Source organism: Triturus cristatus, chromosome 8, assembly GCF_964204655.1.
Source record: "Triturus cristatus chromosome 8, aTriCri1.1, whole genome shotgun sequence".
NCBI classification, from domain to species: Eukaryota; Metazoa; Chordata; class Amphibia; order Caudata; family Salamandridae; genus Triturus; species Triturus cristatus.
In genome coordinates, this window is record NC_140591.1 from 74,124,557 (window position 1) to 74,142,976 (window position 18,420).

General features: G+C 45.5%; 1 protein-coding gene across 4 annotated transcripts in view; it reads left to right on the top strand.

The window, feature by feature from the left end:
• The window catches only part of POLQ (DNA polymerase theta), a 580,345-nt gene that overhangs the window by 441,756 nt on the left and 120,169 nt on the right, over positions 1 to 18,420 (top strand). For all 4 annotated transcript variants that reach the window (XM_085621032.1, XM_085621029.1, XM_085621031.1 and 1 more), the window contains exon 27: positions 13,900 to 14,011. In XM_085621032.1, the coding sequence (XP_085477158.1) occupies positions 13,900 to 14,011 (112 nt within the window). The remainder of the gene's footprint in view (positions 1 to 13,899; positions 14,012 to 18,420) is intronic.

Below are 18,420 nucleotides of genomic sequence, written 5' to 3' on the forward strand. Positions count from 1 at the left end.
TAGATCAGGATCCTTTTTCGTATATTTGTTCCACAGTGTACTATACATTATGGAAGAAATACCGTATTTAATATACATGTACCTATTAGGTGTCCCCTCTAGGGGAACCGGCTGACTACTTTCTAAATCCATTTTGGTACCACCAAGACAGCAACACAACCTACGAAGTGTGCTAGGAGCAGGCATGCTACCAAATTGTAGTAAAATATTACTTATCCCAGAAATATCAAAGTAGAGAAAAATCTCCACATTACCTGCCTTTATTTATTGCAATAAACAAACAAACAAAACCAGAATCTTGGCCAAGCAAATCCAAAATCAAGAGTGTTGCTTCAGCGACCTTACCAAACAAAAGTTTCCAACCTCCAACTGCCAATCTCTTGGTCGACCTAATGGTCACTGCAAAACTTGCGCTAAAGGAGATCTCAGTCGGGACCGGCCACCACCTGGAGGGTCAAATCGGGAAAACCGGAAAAGCACTTCGGTCTGCAAAGAGAAAATGTCTCCTCGTGCAGGATGTCTCTTCAGTAAGATTCCAGTCCTCCATCAAGACCACTCCTTCGGACGGCTGCGTCTCGGATGAGCCCCACAAGTCTGACGCCAAACTGTGGAAATGTGCCTTTTCAGGGACACACCGGTGCAGGGTCCACCCTTAAGTTTGTCCACGGGTCCTTAGACTAACAAAGACGAGATTGGCACTGAAGCTGGAATTCAAAATAACAAGTTTATTAATCACTCATGAGTGGGACTACATCAATACAACACCCTCAGGCGCTGTAGGAGGTAGTACATGGAATACAGAAACCATGGGCCTTTTATACACAGTTTGTTGCAGGGTAAGCATTTAGTTACAAATAGAAGGTACAGGCCTACACAGGAATAGAACATGGGCAGATGAATATCACTTAGTCTGCAAAGTGGGAGGGGAAACAGAACTGCTTACATCAGTAGGATATGCTAGACAGTTACATTCTCAAACAGGTGCGTTCTAGCAGCTACAGGCCTTTCTGAGCTCATACATTGCTCTGGCTCAGTACAGAAGGAGTTAACTAAGGTTGATGACTCAAGCACAATAGAAAAGCAGGCAACAGTGAAGACGGCAGAATCACAAGGCTAACAAAATGGATGCTGCAAACAAGATGGCTTCAGCTCATGCGAACAGCAATTATTTTTGATTTCCACACGTTGTCTGCAAATAAAAGTGTGGCTAGGGGTTTCCCTTTAACAGATTGGTTATCGCTGGTTATAAGGGCTAGGGCCGGATGAAGATCATTAATGTATAGTATGAATAGGTGCGGAGCTAGCACACTCCCTTGTCGGATTTCCTTGCCAATCTCCATTTCCTCAGATACATTCTCATTATCACCTAGTATAACTCTGGCTCTCATACCCCTATGGAGATATGCAGTGAAATGGACAAGGGGAGCATCCAGGCCCTTAAGCAGCAACATGTGCCATAGCTGAGTTTTATTAACACAGTCAAAGGTGGCACTTAAATCCATGAAGGCCATATTTAAGGGCACATGCTTGGCGACAGTGTATTTATCTATTATTAGAACATTGGAATGTGGAGCACTCCAATGCAGACAATGGAGTGCTCCGTGCTTCTACGGGCCGGTAAAGGACCGCGGAGCCACTTTCCAATTTTTATTTAAACAAAGGCCTCTCGGAGCCCGAGGGGATTTCAATCCCCTCGGACTCCGAGAGGCCTGTGTGTAATTTGTTAGAACATTCTGCCCTCTAGTGGCAGAATGTTCTAATAGTCTTATAGCCCTTGGTAGCTGGGCTATACCGGCTATTAAAGTCCCGCTCCCTTGTTAAAGTACTGCTGCAGCGGGCCTTTAATAGCCGGTATAGCCTGCTACGGCGGACTATAAGGCTATATTAAGTTCAATTTGGCACATTGCTCAATCATCCCAACCTTGCTTCTAAATCCGTGCTGCGAAGGATATAAAATGGAGTTTGCTTGGGCCCATTTCTGAATTCTATTTTAAATAACACGTCCCAAGACTTTTACAGTTGTATCGATCCACAAAATTGTTCTATAACAACTGGGGTCTCCTTGGTTACCCACTCTGCAGCTCTGTCCCGGTCGTGCTCTAGTCGGATTCTATCCTCACACAAACAGGATGGCCATGGATTGGCCGGCGGGTCACTAGCTAGGCCACGGCTTGGGTCGGATCTCTGGTCTTACACATTCGGGACTATCTTAGGCTTGGGTAAGCCCTTTCCCCAAACCTTTTTTAAAAGGAAAAATGAGAAATCATTCTTTAAGAATCAAGTAAAACAATGCGGTCAGATAGGCTGCAGCCTACACAGGCTGGAAATATGTCTCTGTTCCTTTAGGTGAAGGCACCGCTATCCCCTCATACCCTTCCAGTGACAGTTCGATCAGGTTTTTTTTCTTTAATGAAGAATTCGGAGAACACTGAAGTTAAATTCCCCTGTCTTTTCATTTCGAAGGAGGGAGGGGTTGCTTAGGAATATAATGAAGGTACCCATGGAGGGAAACTAGGATAATAGTTAAGTAACTATCCCTTGTCCTCCAGTGGATCTTAATTTATAGTCATAAGAGTAGCAAGCTACTGCTATTAAAGGCAGAGAAAATAGGTAAAGAATCCTATGCTCCAAAAAGATAACTCACAGATTGGCCGACTTGCACACCTGCTTTGGAATCTGAGTCAAAACAGTGTCTTCCTAAGGTATGTATGGATCTCCAAATGGTACCTTTACATATATCAGAATTTAAACGTTTCTTAATAAGGCACTGGTGGCCACTTTACCCACTGTATGATGTATATATTCTGAACTAAGTAATCCGGTATCCCACATATGGGCGGCACTGTTCATTGGTTATGACAGTAATGAAAATTCCACTGGAGAAAGAGGATTACAGGTAAGTGGCTATTTTTCATCTGATAAGTCTTTAATAACTTCTCAACTATACAATGTTGTTCCACGCAATTTACCTTCCTTTCCCCCATATAGTAGTCAGAATTCTAGCTGAATTAAAATCTCTTTTTCCAGTTGGAATTATCAGGCAAGCAACTGGTGCACACCCCATATGGTAATAGAACTCTACAATGTAAGTGATTATATTTACCATGACCCCAGGAATTCCTTTGATAGAGTGAGAACTGGAGCTCAGCCTTTGACCTTTCTCAGCATTTATAACCAAGACATGCCCAGTTTATGTCCCAGGCAGAATGCTGTAGAGACTCTTTCCTCAAATATTGTGAGGGAAGTTTGCTATTTGACGAAATTTGCCCTATTAGCTGACCTCCCTTATGAGTAAAAGATACACAATTGATGGACGGAATGCAGAGCAAATCAAAACATTCACCCCCAGTCAAGAGATCTGGGTTAATTCCATCATTCTTTTGCTCACCATGCCACCCCAGTTTAGACCTGGCCATATGCAAATCAGTCTTGACCCTGTGCCTCATGGGAACAGTCCAGCCCGATCAAGCAATCCTGGCTGAAGAGGGGTGAAACCCCGAAACCAGTCCTAGGATGCTTGTTTCTAGTCCAGGGAGGACCTGGCTTGGTAGTTCGGGCTGGACTGTTCCCATGAGGCACAGGGTCAAGACTGATTTGCATATGGCTGGGTTCAAACTGGAATGGCATGGTGAGCAAAAAAACGATGGATGTAGGCCCAGATCTCTGTACTGGGGTGAATGTATGACATTGTTCTGCATTCTGTCCATCAACTGTTGTTTTTGCATTTGTCACCCCGAGTGGGAAGGGTATGCCCAGATGTGGGTCCCGTGCTCTCCATGCCACTGGAATCAAGCTATCCTGGCTGAAGAGGGGTGAAACCCCGAAACCGGTCCTAGGATGCTTGTTTCCAGTCCAGGGAGGACCTGGCTTGGCAGTTCAGGCTGGACTGTTCCCATGAGGCACAGGGTCAAGACTGATTTGCATGTGGCTGGGTTCAAACTGGAATAGCATGGTGAGCAAAAAACGATTGATTTAGGCCAATATCTCTGTACTGGGGTGAATGTATGACATTGTTCTGCATTCTGTCCATCAACTGTTATTTTTGCACTTCCTTATGAGTAGGCAGACTTTGAGTGGGTGATTGGCAAGTACCCCATCATGAATATCTAGTAGTTACCCCTTGCTGTCATTTACTATTCCCCCATTGAGACGGATCTCTTCTATGACCTCTGCCTTATTGTGCTGCTCTTCAGATAGAAGAGAGCCCTATTGAGTGGGACATAGTAGGCTTGTCAGGGTTGTTTGAGTTCTCTTTACTTGGTAAAAATTGTGCTATGCAGCCATGTCTGATAGCTTTTGTTATCATCTTTTTGAGTGCGCACACAAATGCCTATTATAGATCGCCTGTTGGTACATCTGACAGCTGATAAGTTGTGCTTTCCCCCTATAGATAAAATCTCTACACCCTGACAGAATAAAGTTTACTTCCTGGATAAGTCCGACCCTTGTATTACCATTCTTGTGCCCTGCACAGGCTCCTCACAGGCTTAGAGCCTTGAACCTAATTCCTACCCATCTTCCTGCGGTGCTCTGCTAAGTTGGTTTTCTTTTTGCTACTTTGATGTTCGTTTTCTCCGGCACTTGGATCTTGGGTGGTCCCATCCTAGTTCCCCTCTTCTGTTTTACTGATGTGGAGAACTTTAATGGGTGTGCTTAATTCTGAGGTGGAAAAAAGGGAATTCCATACTTTTCCAATACATTTAGGGGGCTCCTTGAAGAGTTCTTCACAAAACCTATGCTCTCTAGGCCTAATTGGTATTTCCACACACAAGTTGAAGGGAGCCCTCAAGATCTGGAAAGTTACATTTTGTTCACTGAAGATCTGGTGAAATATTCAGAGTGAACTTGTTGGAACCAGTTTACCTGCCTTCCAACTCACTGCTCGTTTAAGTTATTATGTCTGATCATGGGTGGATATTGAGGAGAGGTGACAAGGTTTCAAAGATGTCCCTTATCACTGCACCTACAGAATCAGTCCGCAAAATTCTGAAATGCAGAATCCCTGAAAGATGGTTAGTGCTCATTATTGTACCATGCTCATGTCTGCCCAAACACCATCAAGCTTGCCAAGCCTTGCTGAATTGACGGATAACTGGATTGCTGAATTGCGTTGGATTTCCCTAATGTAGTGTCGGACTGTCAGATAGCCATGTCGTTCAGAAGCCGGCCCACTATCACCAGCACCTTTTATAGCTCCAGTACAAGTAACAGGCTTTAGGCTATATTGCAATTCGAACCACAGCTGACACCTTCTGACATCAGCCAAGAGCCCCGGAGGCGGTAGTCTAAGCCTACTAGCGCTTGTGAGTTGTGATTTTGTTCAAGGTGGGATTCGCCCCTATCAGAACCTGCCTCGGCTCCGCCCACAACTCAAGGCTGCACCAAGATTGAGCAGTGCAGTGGTGCAGTGGGTAATCACCGCTCAAATGACAGTTCTGGGACTGTGCTGCGCCGCTGTCAAGTGGAGCAGGGTGCGGTGCAAGTGCGACAGGGTGGTAATAGGCAGGTCCGTGACCAGTAAACCCCAAGCCAGGAATTTGAAAAAATAGAGAGAAGGCATCAGCTAAAGTGCTGGCCAGAATACCAGTTACAGGATTTAAGTCCGTGCGTGGAGGCGACGGCTGCATGAATTCATGCTCAAGTGTATGCAAAAAGAAAGGAGAGCAGGAGGAAATTAGTGTATAATTGTACATCAGATAAAGCAATAAGCAACAAGGATCACAAGTGGGACTGCTGTTGAGATTTTCTGCATGGTATTTTCTGCGCAGTATCCCCCGCAGTTCCAAAGGTGTAAGTATTAATTGCCAAGGACCATGGAGGATACAGTGGTACTAATGGACCTGCCAGCACTGATTAGTACAAAGCGGACAGCAGAATTTTATAGAATGCCAGCATCCAGGAAAAAGCAAATGAAACTGCACAAAAGGGAGAGTTAAAACCAAGAACAAGAGGGGCGTACCATGGCATGGAAGGACTAAGGAGTGTAGGTAAACACCCCAAAAAACATCCAGATACCCGCTGGGTCAACTCTACTGAAGCAATCCAGAAGGGGGTGATCCAAAATCACAGAAAGAGCTAGAGGATCCTATTCCATTACCATCCAGGTCGTCCCTGGCTGTGTCCATATAATAGTTTGTTGGGAGGCACTTTAGAGTGAACCATACAGCAAATTTGGCTAAATCCTGTGAGTCCATGGGGGTTAATTTGTTCTCTCAAGAAGAAGCACCGCACCCCTCGAGCAGAATGTGAAGAAATGAATTAGAATTATCTCTATTAAGGAAATTGAAATGACCCAACCCCAAGACTTTCTGAACTATCATGCTGCCTTATCCATTGAACAAATATGAAATGTGTGAAATGAGACACACAAGCGTAGAGAAGGTCAATGTAGAATATACATAACAGCTTGTGGGAAGGTAAGTCACAAAAAAGACCAACAATGGATTGCTGTGATCGAGATGACCAGGACATGGTTGGTTTAAGTGATATTGACTAGGGATATCTTGCTCTCCCGTACAGCCTTAGAGTAGAGAATTGGAATGCTGTAAAGATCCAACGATGCAAGGTAAAGATCAAAAATCAGTTTAATGTTGACAGCACAGTACAGAGCAGCTACTCAAAACCAGCACTGTTCAGATAGTAACTGCTATTACGTTCTAGAACATTAGAAGCATGAGATAAAATGCACAACATAAGAATAAGCATAAAAGAACAATGCAACACATGCCTATGGCTTGAAACGATAAACAAATATGGGGAACTTAGGTGCAGTGTCAAAACTAAACAAAATTATATGCATCCAGGATTAATGTGTGTGCGGTAAGTCAATTAAGTTCGAGGGATTTTTAATAATAAGTTGAAAGGCAAGAGAACACACTCAGGGGGTCCATTGGGAGGATTGTAAACTTTAGTGTCAGGATAGTGAACAGTGTAAAACAAATTTCCTCAGGATTTAATTGGGTACAGATATGCAGAGTTGATCTCAATCAGAATTCGGGTCAGGTAAATTATCTTATTGTGTTGAATGTTTGTGTATGGAGGGGGAGTTTTTTTTAATGATATGCAAAATTGTATGCATTAGAATTGTTATGAATTAATCATAGTAAGTGGAGTATTCAATCCAAGAATAAACCCAAACAATATCCTGTATGATGAACTATACGATGCCTACATCATCGCAAAAGCAGTCTTCCCAGTCACTAGCTCCTCGAAGTTAGATAGAAAATGGCAAGAGGTGATGCACACTGTAGGATTTGTTTGAATGAGTGCTTCCCAGCAGGTGCTCCGGCAGCCCAAACCCTTCGGATAGGAATACAAAAATGTCTGATTGATTACATATTTGTGCCAGCATGGCATTTTTATTTAGTGACCAAATTTAAAGTACTTATATTTGATGGAAGATATCACTGGCACATGCAAGCTTGTTTTCATTTCAAGACCATAATGGAAAGGGACAAGATTCTGATAAGACATTAGTATCCAAGCAGGTTAACTACTTGAATAGAGAATAGATAGCTGGAATTGTTTGCAAATCTTTAATTACAGTTAATAGTGGACCTAAAAGAATAAGAATCTCTTAAAAAGTATCTCTGTAAAATTTATAAATGACTAGATAATCTCTCAGTGATAACGTTAAACGTAAATATCAGTTGGTGGTATAGGATCTTTGACAGTTTATTCACAGTGATAACTTTAATGGGGGTGATGCCTGCAAATTAGAAGGGTGCACTCATCAAGCCTATACATAAAAATGGCCGTCCTCAGACTCCAAGAATTCTAGATTAATTGGCTTGATGAACATGGAGGAGAAAGTTTACTGGAAATTTGTCCTTGGGGAACTAAAACAATAGGCTGATGAGAGTACCCAGATCCAGATTGAGCAGGGATGGCCTAAGAAAGGGCACTTGAGTGTGTGGTCAGTTGCCAGGAAGGTAATTGATTGTTAGGGGAAATTATTTTGTTGCTTTGTAGACATCGGTGCGACATTGGACTTAGTAAATCAAGAGATTCTGTGGAACAATCTAGAAAAGCTTGGAATTGGAAGAGGGTTGCTAGGGATCTTGAAAGAACTCCACATTGTGAAACTGGCAAGAGTGGAATTTGCCTCTTCGAAAACATTGGGATAGGGAATGGTCTACTACTAGGCTGTGTGTTGGCACTGATACTTTTTACACTTTATTTAATGGAGTTACCTACGGTTTTATCGGGAACTATGCAATTTTCTCCTAAGGTGTCCAACATGTGCCTTGTCTGCTTTGTGCTGATGATTTATTAATCATAGACAGGACTCAAATTTGCCTCCAAAGAAAATTAGAGGCATTCTCTTGTTAGCGTTCAGAAGAAGAGCTGGTGGTTAATATGGAGAAAACAAAAATATTGGTGTTTAGGGACAAAAAAAAGCCTTTAAGTGGTACCTATATGAAAAAAAAGATTGATGTGGTGGGCAGGTACTGATAACTCGGTATGTATTTATCCTCCATCCTAAGCTGGAAAACACACTGTGAAATGATAAAAACTTAACACACTCCAGTCCAGTCTTTGTAAATTCAGGAGAAAGTATGAGGGAACTGATATTGGTCCGGTGTTAACTGCTTTCAAAGCAGTGGTCCAGACGATGTTCCTTCCCGGATCTGAAATTCTCTTTTTGAGTGGTACGTGGAACTGGTAAAGTATCGAAGGGCAGTGCTTGAAAATGATATTGAAATTACCTAAATTGGCTATGGTTCAAGCCATAAGGTTGGAAACCAGTCTGACATCCTGGGTCTGTCTCTCCAAGAGGCTTGTTGTGAGATTTTGAAATAGTCTCTTAGGTTCAGGTGATCCTAAGAGTGCGTCCTATTGTAGAGACAAGTCCGTGACAAGGAAGTTAACTGCAAGGCTAAGAGAACAAGTCCTAGATATAGAAGATCATTTTGCCTTGGACCCAACTTATCTGTTCCCATAAAAACAAAACAAATCCCGTTTAAGATTGGAAATAAACTCAAGACAGGCACTAGAAGTAAAGGTTACCAATCAGTCCACAACCCAGTTATAGGAGTCATGGTACAATAATGTATCATTCCCGTATTTATCTTCCTTGGCTAATCATGAAATAGGCATGACATTTTTAGATTCAGAAAGTGGCCTTAATCCTTTTTATTCGTGTACAGAGCTGGCCATGTTTTTAAAGAAGAAAGGTGATGTATGTAATTGTGGGTAGGAGATGAAATGTACGAACTGTCACAATTTATTGGGCTGCTTATTTTTTATGACAGAAAGATGGAGCATTTTAAAACCTATTTTAATGAAATATGGCATACTAAATTGATAGGAAGCCATGATATTTCTATTTTGTATGCTTTTTTTGATGTGGTATGTGCAATAGGGTGGTTTTTAATCAAGGGCAAAAACCTTGTTAAAACATAATTAGATTAATGTAATTTTATCAATTATTTAAAAAAAAATCTTTTCATTGAACGCTGTTTGACACAGATTACTATTAGCGTTACATTTGTCAAGTATATATCCATCTGTGCAGCACCTTTATACATTTATATAATAACCTCAACCGGAAAATTATGTATTAACTATCTCCCCAACCAACCTTCTTTCCCCCCCTCCTAAATTAGTGTGGTCTTCCTCCTACCACTGGCTTTACTACGGTGTTCTCTTGAGCACTCCCTTCTTCCTGTGATCCCCCTTTTACGGTTCAGTACTTTTGCTGCATGAAAGTTACCACTGCCATGCCTCTCTCGAACTAGTCCTTACTTTGCTGTGCCTCCTGAATGTCCCCTCGCCTTGTTTCCACACCTCCTTCCGTGTCTTCATCATTCTCTCCGTTATCTCTAGTCATACTGTTCATGAATGCTACCCACTCGATTACGTCCCCCTCCAACTTATCATCCCTACAGATCTTCTTCATGTATATTTCCTCTGCTCGTGCCCATTCTAATACGTCCTTATGCCACTGTTGTGTAGTTCCTATGAACCTATGCAGGATCTGCGTGTTTAGAAAACATATACTGTAGGATTGGAGTCAGATTGATTCTGGACACCCCTACCGAATATGTCAGCCTGTATACCAGCTAGCTCACGGTGCCACTAGAAACCCCCCTCTTACCAAGGAGAGAATAGTTCTTGGCAACTATCAAACATGACAACCCTGATTTACCCCCCCCCAGGACCGTGGAAACAGTAGCTGTAAAGGGCCTAATTCCCTTGGGGCGTTCGGGAAGTCCGTCCATATTTCCCTCGCTGTGTCCGTTATTTTAGCATATTGGAGGAACTGTCCCCTTGTCACCCTGAATGCCTCCTGCGCTTCTTCAAAAGTCAGACATGTCTCTCCCGGCTATAGGTCCCCCAATGTTATGCATCTCCGCTCTCTCCATCGCGCCATTGACCTATCACAGTCTATACGACGAAACGGCAGGAGCGTCCAGTTATCTAAGTCCCTGGCAAATGGTGGTTTCTTAAACACTTTCTTAATCACTTGTTCCCAAATCTCTGCTGTTTGGCTTATAAGATATGGAGTTCCCTCAGGTACCCTATTTCATAGCATGAGCAGCTCCATCAATGAGATTGTCCCATGTGTTCCCCTTAGCATTCGCTTCTCAGGGTTGTCCTCGTCCGACACCCATTGTGCCACATACTGCAACTTAGATGCATAATAATACAACTTAAAATCCGTGAGGCTCATCCTCCCCCCCCCCCCCCTTTCTGTGTGTCATGTTTCAATTGCGGCAATGCTACCCTGCTCCGCCTTCCCACCCATACCAGGTGGATCAAGAGGCTATCCATGTTCTGGATTGTATAAAGACACCTTGAGAGGAGCACCATCTTGGCCACCGCCACCGCCACCCTCCCCATAGTGTAGGTCAGTAGCGTGTTCCAGAACTGGATGGATCGGGTTAGTCCCGATATCATCGGGCTCACCTCAAACAGAAATGGCGAGAGTGGGCAACCCAGCCTCGTACCCCTCCTCATCTCCCAGCTCGTTGACAGAATGCCTCCACTATGCACCCGTACTCCTGGGGAAGTGTATAGTACCTTTACCCAGTGACAAAATTTGGGCCGAAGCCCATACGCTGCAGTACCCTCTGGAGATATGTCCATTCAACCATGTCAAAGGCCTTTGTGATATCCACAGACAAAAGTGCTAGGTTCTCCTGACTGTCTTTCACCGCATGCATTACATGCACCAGCCTATGCAAATTCAATGCCTTGCTTCGCTCCTGATGAATCTGCACTGTTCCTCATGTACTAAGTCGCTCACGATACCCGTCAATCTCCCCGCCAGTATCTTGCACAAGACCTTGCTATCAACATTCAGCATTGTTAAAGGTCGGTATGCTGCCAGGTCCGTTGCGTCCCCCCCCCCCCCCCGGTTTGGGCACCATACAAATAACTCCTTCCCTGAGTGTCAGAGGCATTATTCCCTTCTGTCCTGCTTCTCTGTATACCTCTAGTAACAGCCCTGCCAACTGATCAATATATGCCTGGTAGAACTCAACGGGAAATCCATTGCTTCCCGGCGTCTTTCTCCTGTTCAGTGCCTTGATTGCTTCTTTTATCTCTTCCAAAGTAAGGTCAGCTTCGATTTCCTTGCTAACCTGTCGTTCCAGTCTGGGAAGCTCCACCTCCCCTAGGTATTCCTCAAGTTCCCCTTCCATCGACCATATATAATTCTTGAAGATGTTCCTTTATGGCTTAGTTTATCAAACTCTGTGTAGTGGCTATTGTTCTGTCCTATCTCCTCAGCATTACTATAGGGTCCCTGGCCGTTTCTCTGTTGAGCAGCCACACAAAATTGTATTAATTTTTAGGTTATTTTAATGCTGTATGATTAAGGGAATTTCTTTGGTTACATCTTAATGATTGGTCAGATAATTTGTATTTGTATGTATTTTAACACTGTGTTGTATGTCTAATGGAATATGGTTTAAAAAAATTGTAGTTTTGACTGACACTGCACCTGCAGTTGTTACCTTACAAGATGGAAGGATTCTGTCTGAATTTCTAGTTTCATTTGGTCATTCAGGAGGTTCTGATCTGGTAAAACAAGCTGCTTTACATTCCTTCGAGACTTAGCCTGAAGGCTGCTCTCCATAGCTACCACTAGGATAGCTTTCAAGAAAGGTTGTCTTTAACCTAATCATCAATAAGGGTCGTTTGGACTGGTGCAAGGTGTCCACTATAACTAGTGGACAGAATATACCAGGCCAACTTCTCACATGGACCAATCACAATATCTCTTTCTGCAGTATTGTAATATAATGTAAATATCCATAATATGTAAACATGTGTGACTTAAAAAAATATCTGTGTTACAGAGTACAATTACTTGTGCTCCCACTATGCTCCCCACCGCTACTGTATCACATCTTTATCTGGTTTTTGGGTCTGATGAATATGGCGCTGGCAGAATTCATGCTAAACATTATATAGTATATTTACTTTACAAGGAATATGGGTCAGCTTCCTTTAACCTTTGGTTTATTCTGCTCAGGATTATCAGGCAATCGCTTGAGCCAAAGTTCAGCTCATCTTGTATCAGGCCACCGAGTATTTTAGTCTGACCAGTTTCCTTTGTCTGTTTAGGTGCGTCTTTCCACTCCCAATGAAATGATTGAGGGTCTAGATTTCATTTGTAATCAATCAGAATTTTGCTAACCGGTTATAAGCACAGCAGCTACTTTGGAACCATATTCTATATCGTTTACTTTGATTTTACTATTCCAGGTTGACTGGCTTATTTATTTATAATCAGTTGGCAAGCAATAAGCAACGCAGAAAATAGCACTAACAAACAGATTGACAAATGGATATTACAGAAAACATAATGATTTTTTTCTGTAACATCCATATTTTCTGTTGTTTTTGTGTCAACTTGCTCCCCAGAACACAACAAAAATGTTGAAAGCCACTGGGTTTGATGTTTGTATGGCGTACACACTCCTGATACAAATGTCAGACCTTTGCAGTGCTTGTTATAAGCTAGTTTTAACCCAACTTAGCACACAATGCTTTTCTCAAAGCAGCAGCCTGTATTTGAAATACTGCATTACAATGTACTCTGGAAGACATTCTTCCTTTGCACTTTATAACCCGGTACTTGTAAAGCGCTAACTAATCACCCCTAAGGGTCTCAAGGGGCTGGGGGCCGTCGGGGATATTAAGCGAGCTATTGCCCAGAGTCACATGGTGCTGGGCTGAGCTGGTGCTGGGACTAGAACCATGAACCCCGGGCTTCGAGTTCAGCCGCCCTGGCCGCTGCGCCACACCTCTCACACTTTATCAAACCCCTGAAATATATATCTAAATAAATAATAAAAATGATCTTAACCTACTTTGTCCTTCCATAAATATTTGTTGAGAACCTTTTGTAGAATGATTTAAGAACATGCACCTGTATGAGACCATATTGACAAGACAATTAGAATTCTACAAATCTAAGAAGTAGACTATTTTTTTTGTCTTCCTATGATTTTCAACTGTTAATGAAGTTTTCTCAGAATTTATTGTTTGCTCATTTGCGACTTGTGCGGCCAGACTAACATTTTTAGGAAATGTTGGTCTAGAGCAGGGTTCTCCAAAGTCGGTCCTGGAGGGCCCGATCCATGCCAGAGATTTTTTGCATACCCCCATTTAGAGACATGTAGAGATCTTAAACATTTGGCATGGATCTGGCCCTCCAAGACCGACTTTGGAGAACCCTAGTCTAGAGGCACGCGTTAAACCCAGGACGTCAACACTTTCAGTGATGTAGTTGGCACCAGAATTCAACTCCAGTATGTCTCGCACTACTTGGGGCCTTTGTCTTTCATTGGAAGTTGAGAATCTATTAAGTGCCTGGCATTCTAAAGACGTAGGACATCTGTGCCCCTGTTTTCGTAGTGAGATTGAGAGTGTTTGTCTTGGCAGATTTGCTATGGAATAGTCTACGGAATGGGTGCAAGATCCCTTGGAGAGCAGATGGGTATCGATGAGAATGATGCAGCCAGCTACATTGAATCCTTTAAAGCGAGATATTCAGGTAATCGCACAAATTGAAACACCAATGGCTATTTGTATCCATTTTATTGTAATTAGTGTAAATAATTTAAGCTGGTACATACCATTCTGGTTTTTTTTCAAAGAAAAACTCCTTATGTCATCTTTATTTTACTGCTGCTAGACCTCCTTTACTGATCTTCTGCCTCTTCTCACGAATTCTCCTTACCTTCAGCCCTCAGATTTGTCTATTTCATCATTATTCCTTTAAGGTTGGCCTTCCCATTCCTTCAGTATCTTCTCGCCCATTATCCTTACCATTCTGTCTTTTCTTCAATTGCCTTTCTTTCTGGTTATCTCTCCCAGATCCTGAGTTTATTATTTGTTACAATTTTTTTCCATTCCTGAGAGCTTTCTTTCTATTCGTCCTACCCATATACTCAGTATCATATCTCTCATCATCATTTCCGTTCCCTCGTAATCTTTTTTTATTTTATGATTGATCTTCTCTGTCCTGAAGTATTTCTCACTGGTTGGTTTGCCCATTATTATCTCTGTGAACTTCCATACCCATTCCTTTTATATCTTCTCTAATAATTCTTCCCAGTCCCTCTGTATTTTTCTATGACCACTCTTCCATTTTTGCTGTACCTTCTTGGTGTTCTTCCTTCCCATTACTACAATATCAGCTCTCTTTTGCCATCACTATTCTATCAGTAGCTTCTCTGTGATCATCATTGATATTCCCTCTCTGTACCTTCTCTAGGATCATTCTTTTTTTTTTTTTTTTTTTTTTTTTAAAAACCTTTATTCGGATATTTCAGATACACAGCTATTCAGCCGACAACCCGGAGGTTCGGCAGCTCGTCAATCAACATATGTAGTCTTCTACAGCTGTAATGCAGGAGAGAAAAAAGGTTTCAATTTTTAAAGAAAAACGTGACAAGCAAGGCAATGTACATCATGTGTTCGCGCCAGATCCCACCGATGAGGCGGCCCCATATCCACCATCAGATCAGCCCTCAAGTGTGGAGGGGAGGGAGAGGCAGAGGCACTAACTTTCTATCAGATTTCATCCGCAAAACTCAAGTCGGAAGTGGGGCTAGGGGGAAAGGTGCTCCTCTGGCGGGTCAGTGGCAGGAGGCAGGCAGATGTACCCCCTATACTGGTTCCACCCCCCCCACACCTTGTGCCATTTCTTGGGCCTCCCCCGTGCACAATACACTGTTTTCTCCCGAAACATGCACCAGTCCATGTTATCCTTCCATGCATCCAGGGTGGGCGGGTTAGGGGATCCCCACAATCGTGCAATATCCCGCTTGGCCACCATATTACCAAGGGTCACCCATTGAGTCTGCGCAGCGTCGTAGTCTGTAGGGCCCCACACGTTCAAGAGACAGCGCCGCGCCTCTGAGTGCAACACAATACCCGTGACCTCCTGCATCACAACATGAATCTGCTTCCACAATTCCGCAATCACACCACACTCCCATATAATGTGCAGGAAGGTGCCCACCATCCCGCAGCCCCTCTTACAAAGCCCGTCCTCGGAGAAACCCATGTGGACCAACCGGGGACCAGTGACATAGACTCTGTGGAGTATCTTAAGCTGGACCAGCCGCAGCCTGGCGGGGATGGCAACCTCTTTCGGGGAGGAGACAGCGCACTGCCAGTCCTCATCGTCCAGCTCAAGACCGTCTCTAGTCCACTGGTCCCGCACCCCCAGGAGGAGATCGGTACGGACGTTCACCAGCTTCTTGTAAATGAGAGAGATTGTGCTCTCCGGCACATGGCCGTCCAAGATCCGGTCCTCCAACGGAGAGGATTCAGGCACCTTCTCCCCCTCAACGAGGACCGACCGGAGCGCATGACGTACCTGCACGTACCGGAAGTATTCCGTGCCCTCTAGCGCATATTCCGTCTGCAGCTCTGTAAACGACTTAATCCGCCCCTTGGCCAGCATGTCCCCCACCCTGGAGATACCAATCAGGTCCCATTTGTCGAAACCCTTAGAGTTCCAGAGTTTCCCCAGCATGTCCGAGTCAAACAGCGGAGTGGCCAGTGTGAGTCTATCCTTCCACCCCAGGGAGTTCGTGACTGCCTTCCACACGTGCACCGCCACCCCGGTCGGCCCCGTGAGGGATCCAGCCGGGGCCCTTGAATAAAGTGCCCTATAGTAGCCACCACCCCGCAACAACCACCGGTCCATAGCAAAGCCGGGGCTAAGCGCAGGACCGTAGACTCCGTGGTTGACTGCGCTCAGTTGGGAGGCCCAATAGTATCTCCGGATGTCGGGAAGCGCGATACCACCGTCATACCAAGGGAGAGTTAGTTTTGCTATCGCTATACGCGGGCGGCCGTCCCACAGCAGCGAACGCTGTAGACTCTCGACCTCCCGAAAGTAACTGGCCGGGACCAGCTCCTGGGTGTTCTGCAGGGCGTAGAGAAAGCGGGGAAGCGACATCATTTTAAAGAGCGCCGCACGACCGAGGAGGGAAAGCGGCAGCCGCCTCCAGCCCGCCACGTCCCGCCGCAGGCGCGCCAACGGAGGGAGCAGGTTTCGCTCATACCGTACCGTGGGGTCGGCTGTAATATAGATCCCAAGATACTGAAAGCCCTCCCGGGCGATCTGGATCGGGCAATTCCGCGGGGGAACCGGAGCGTCTCCACACAGGGCGTACAGATATGACTTACCCCAGTTGATGGTGAGCCCCGAGTTCCTCCCGAAGGAAGTCAAGATGTCGCAGACAACTATAAGGGACTTCCGGGGTGAGGTAAGATAGAGCAGAATGTCGTCGGCATAGAGGGAAATGCGGTCCTCGTGGTCGGGGGACCAGCGAATCCCCCTCACGTCTGGGTGCCACCGTATCCATGCCGCTAGCGGCTCAAGGGCGAGAGCGAACAACAGCGGCGAGAGGGGACAACCCTGCCTGGTACCCCTTCCCAAGTCGAAGGGATTGGAGGCCCTCCCGTTAACCGCAACTTTGGCGAGAGGTCCTTCATATAAGAGCCTTACCCAGCCCACAAATCCGGGCCCGAAGCCGAACTTTGCGAGCGCGGCCCACAAATATGCCCACTCAACCGTGTCGAATGCCATCGTTGCGTCGAGCGCCGCCACCACGGCCGGTTCCCGCATCGTCCCGACCCTTGCGATCACACCATGAATGCGCCTAAGATTCAACGCAGTATTCCGATGTGGGATGAATCCAGATTGGTCGGGGTGGATCAGGTCACCGATCACCCTGACTAGCCGGTTTGCGAGGATTTTAGCAAGGATCTTAGGCTCAGCGTTAAGGAGCGAGATCGGCCGGTATGAACTGCACCTGTCTCTAGGCTTGCCATCTTTATGGATGACCACGATCGTTGCCAGGCGCTGGTCGGGCGGGAGGGAACCCGTCGCCCGCGCCTCCACAAACATGGCTCGTAGATGCGGGGCAATCTTGTCCGGCTGGAGTTTGTAGAGCTCCATGGGCAGGCCATTCGGACCCGAGGCCTTGCCCGGACGCAAAGAACGGATCGCCCCCGCGATCTCATCGACCGTGATGTCGCCATCAAGGTCGTCCCTGTCCACGTCGGAGAGGCAAGGCAGGGCGAGATCGCGCAGGAGTGCACATGAGTCCTCCACAGGCCTGTCCGACACGGATGTATAGACCGTGCGGAAGTAATCCGCAAAGCACTGGACTATGTCCTCCGGCTCCGTGACCAGGACGCCAGCCTCCGTCACTAGGTCCGGCACCACTCGATTGACCCTCTCCTTCTTGTCCAGCCACGCGATCAATTTCCCGGCCTTGTCCCCGACGTCGTACAGACGGCCTCGCTGTTCCCTACTCAGAGCCTTGGCTGCGTCAGTCACGAGGGCCCTGTACTCCGATTGCTTAAGGCTCAATTCGTGCAGCGCCCCCTCCGTGACCTCACCCTCCAGGGCCAGCCCTAGTTCTGCGATCTCCGCCTCAAGCTGGGCGACCTCCGCGTCCCTCCGACGCTTGGCCGCTGTAATCAAGGAGAGGGCCTCACCCCGAATCACGGTTTTGAATGCTTCCCACAAGGACACCGCCGACGTGACCGAACCGAGGTTTTCTTGAAAATAACGGTCGATCGCCTTAAGTACCGCACTACGAGTCACAGGGTCTCGGAGATGCCACGGGTTAATTGGGGCCACCCTCCCACACACTCCTCTGGCAACATCCATACAGATCCACACCGGAGAATGGTCAGAAATACCTCGTGCCATGTGCCTGGCCTCAGAGACACTAGAAGCGTGTGCGGCCAAAGTAAGGACATAATCAATTCTGGAGAGACTGCCGTGCGCACCTGAGTGGAAAGTGTACTGCCGTTGTGTGGGATGCAACATTCTCCAACAGTCAACCAGCCCTAGGGTGTCTATGAAATCAGGAAGCCACTTCTGAGCCCCCCCCCGAAATCCTCTGCGGGTGCCTGTCAAGCAGGCCTGAG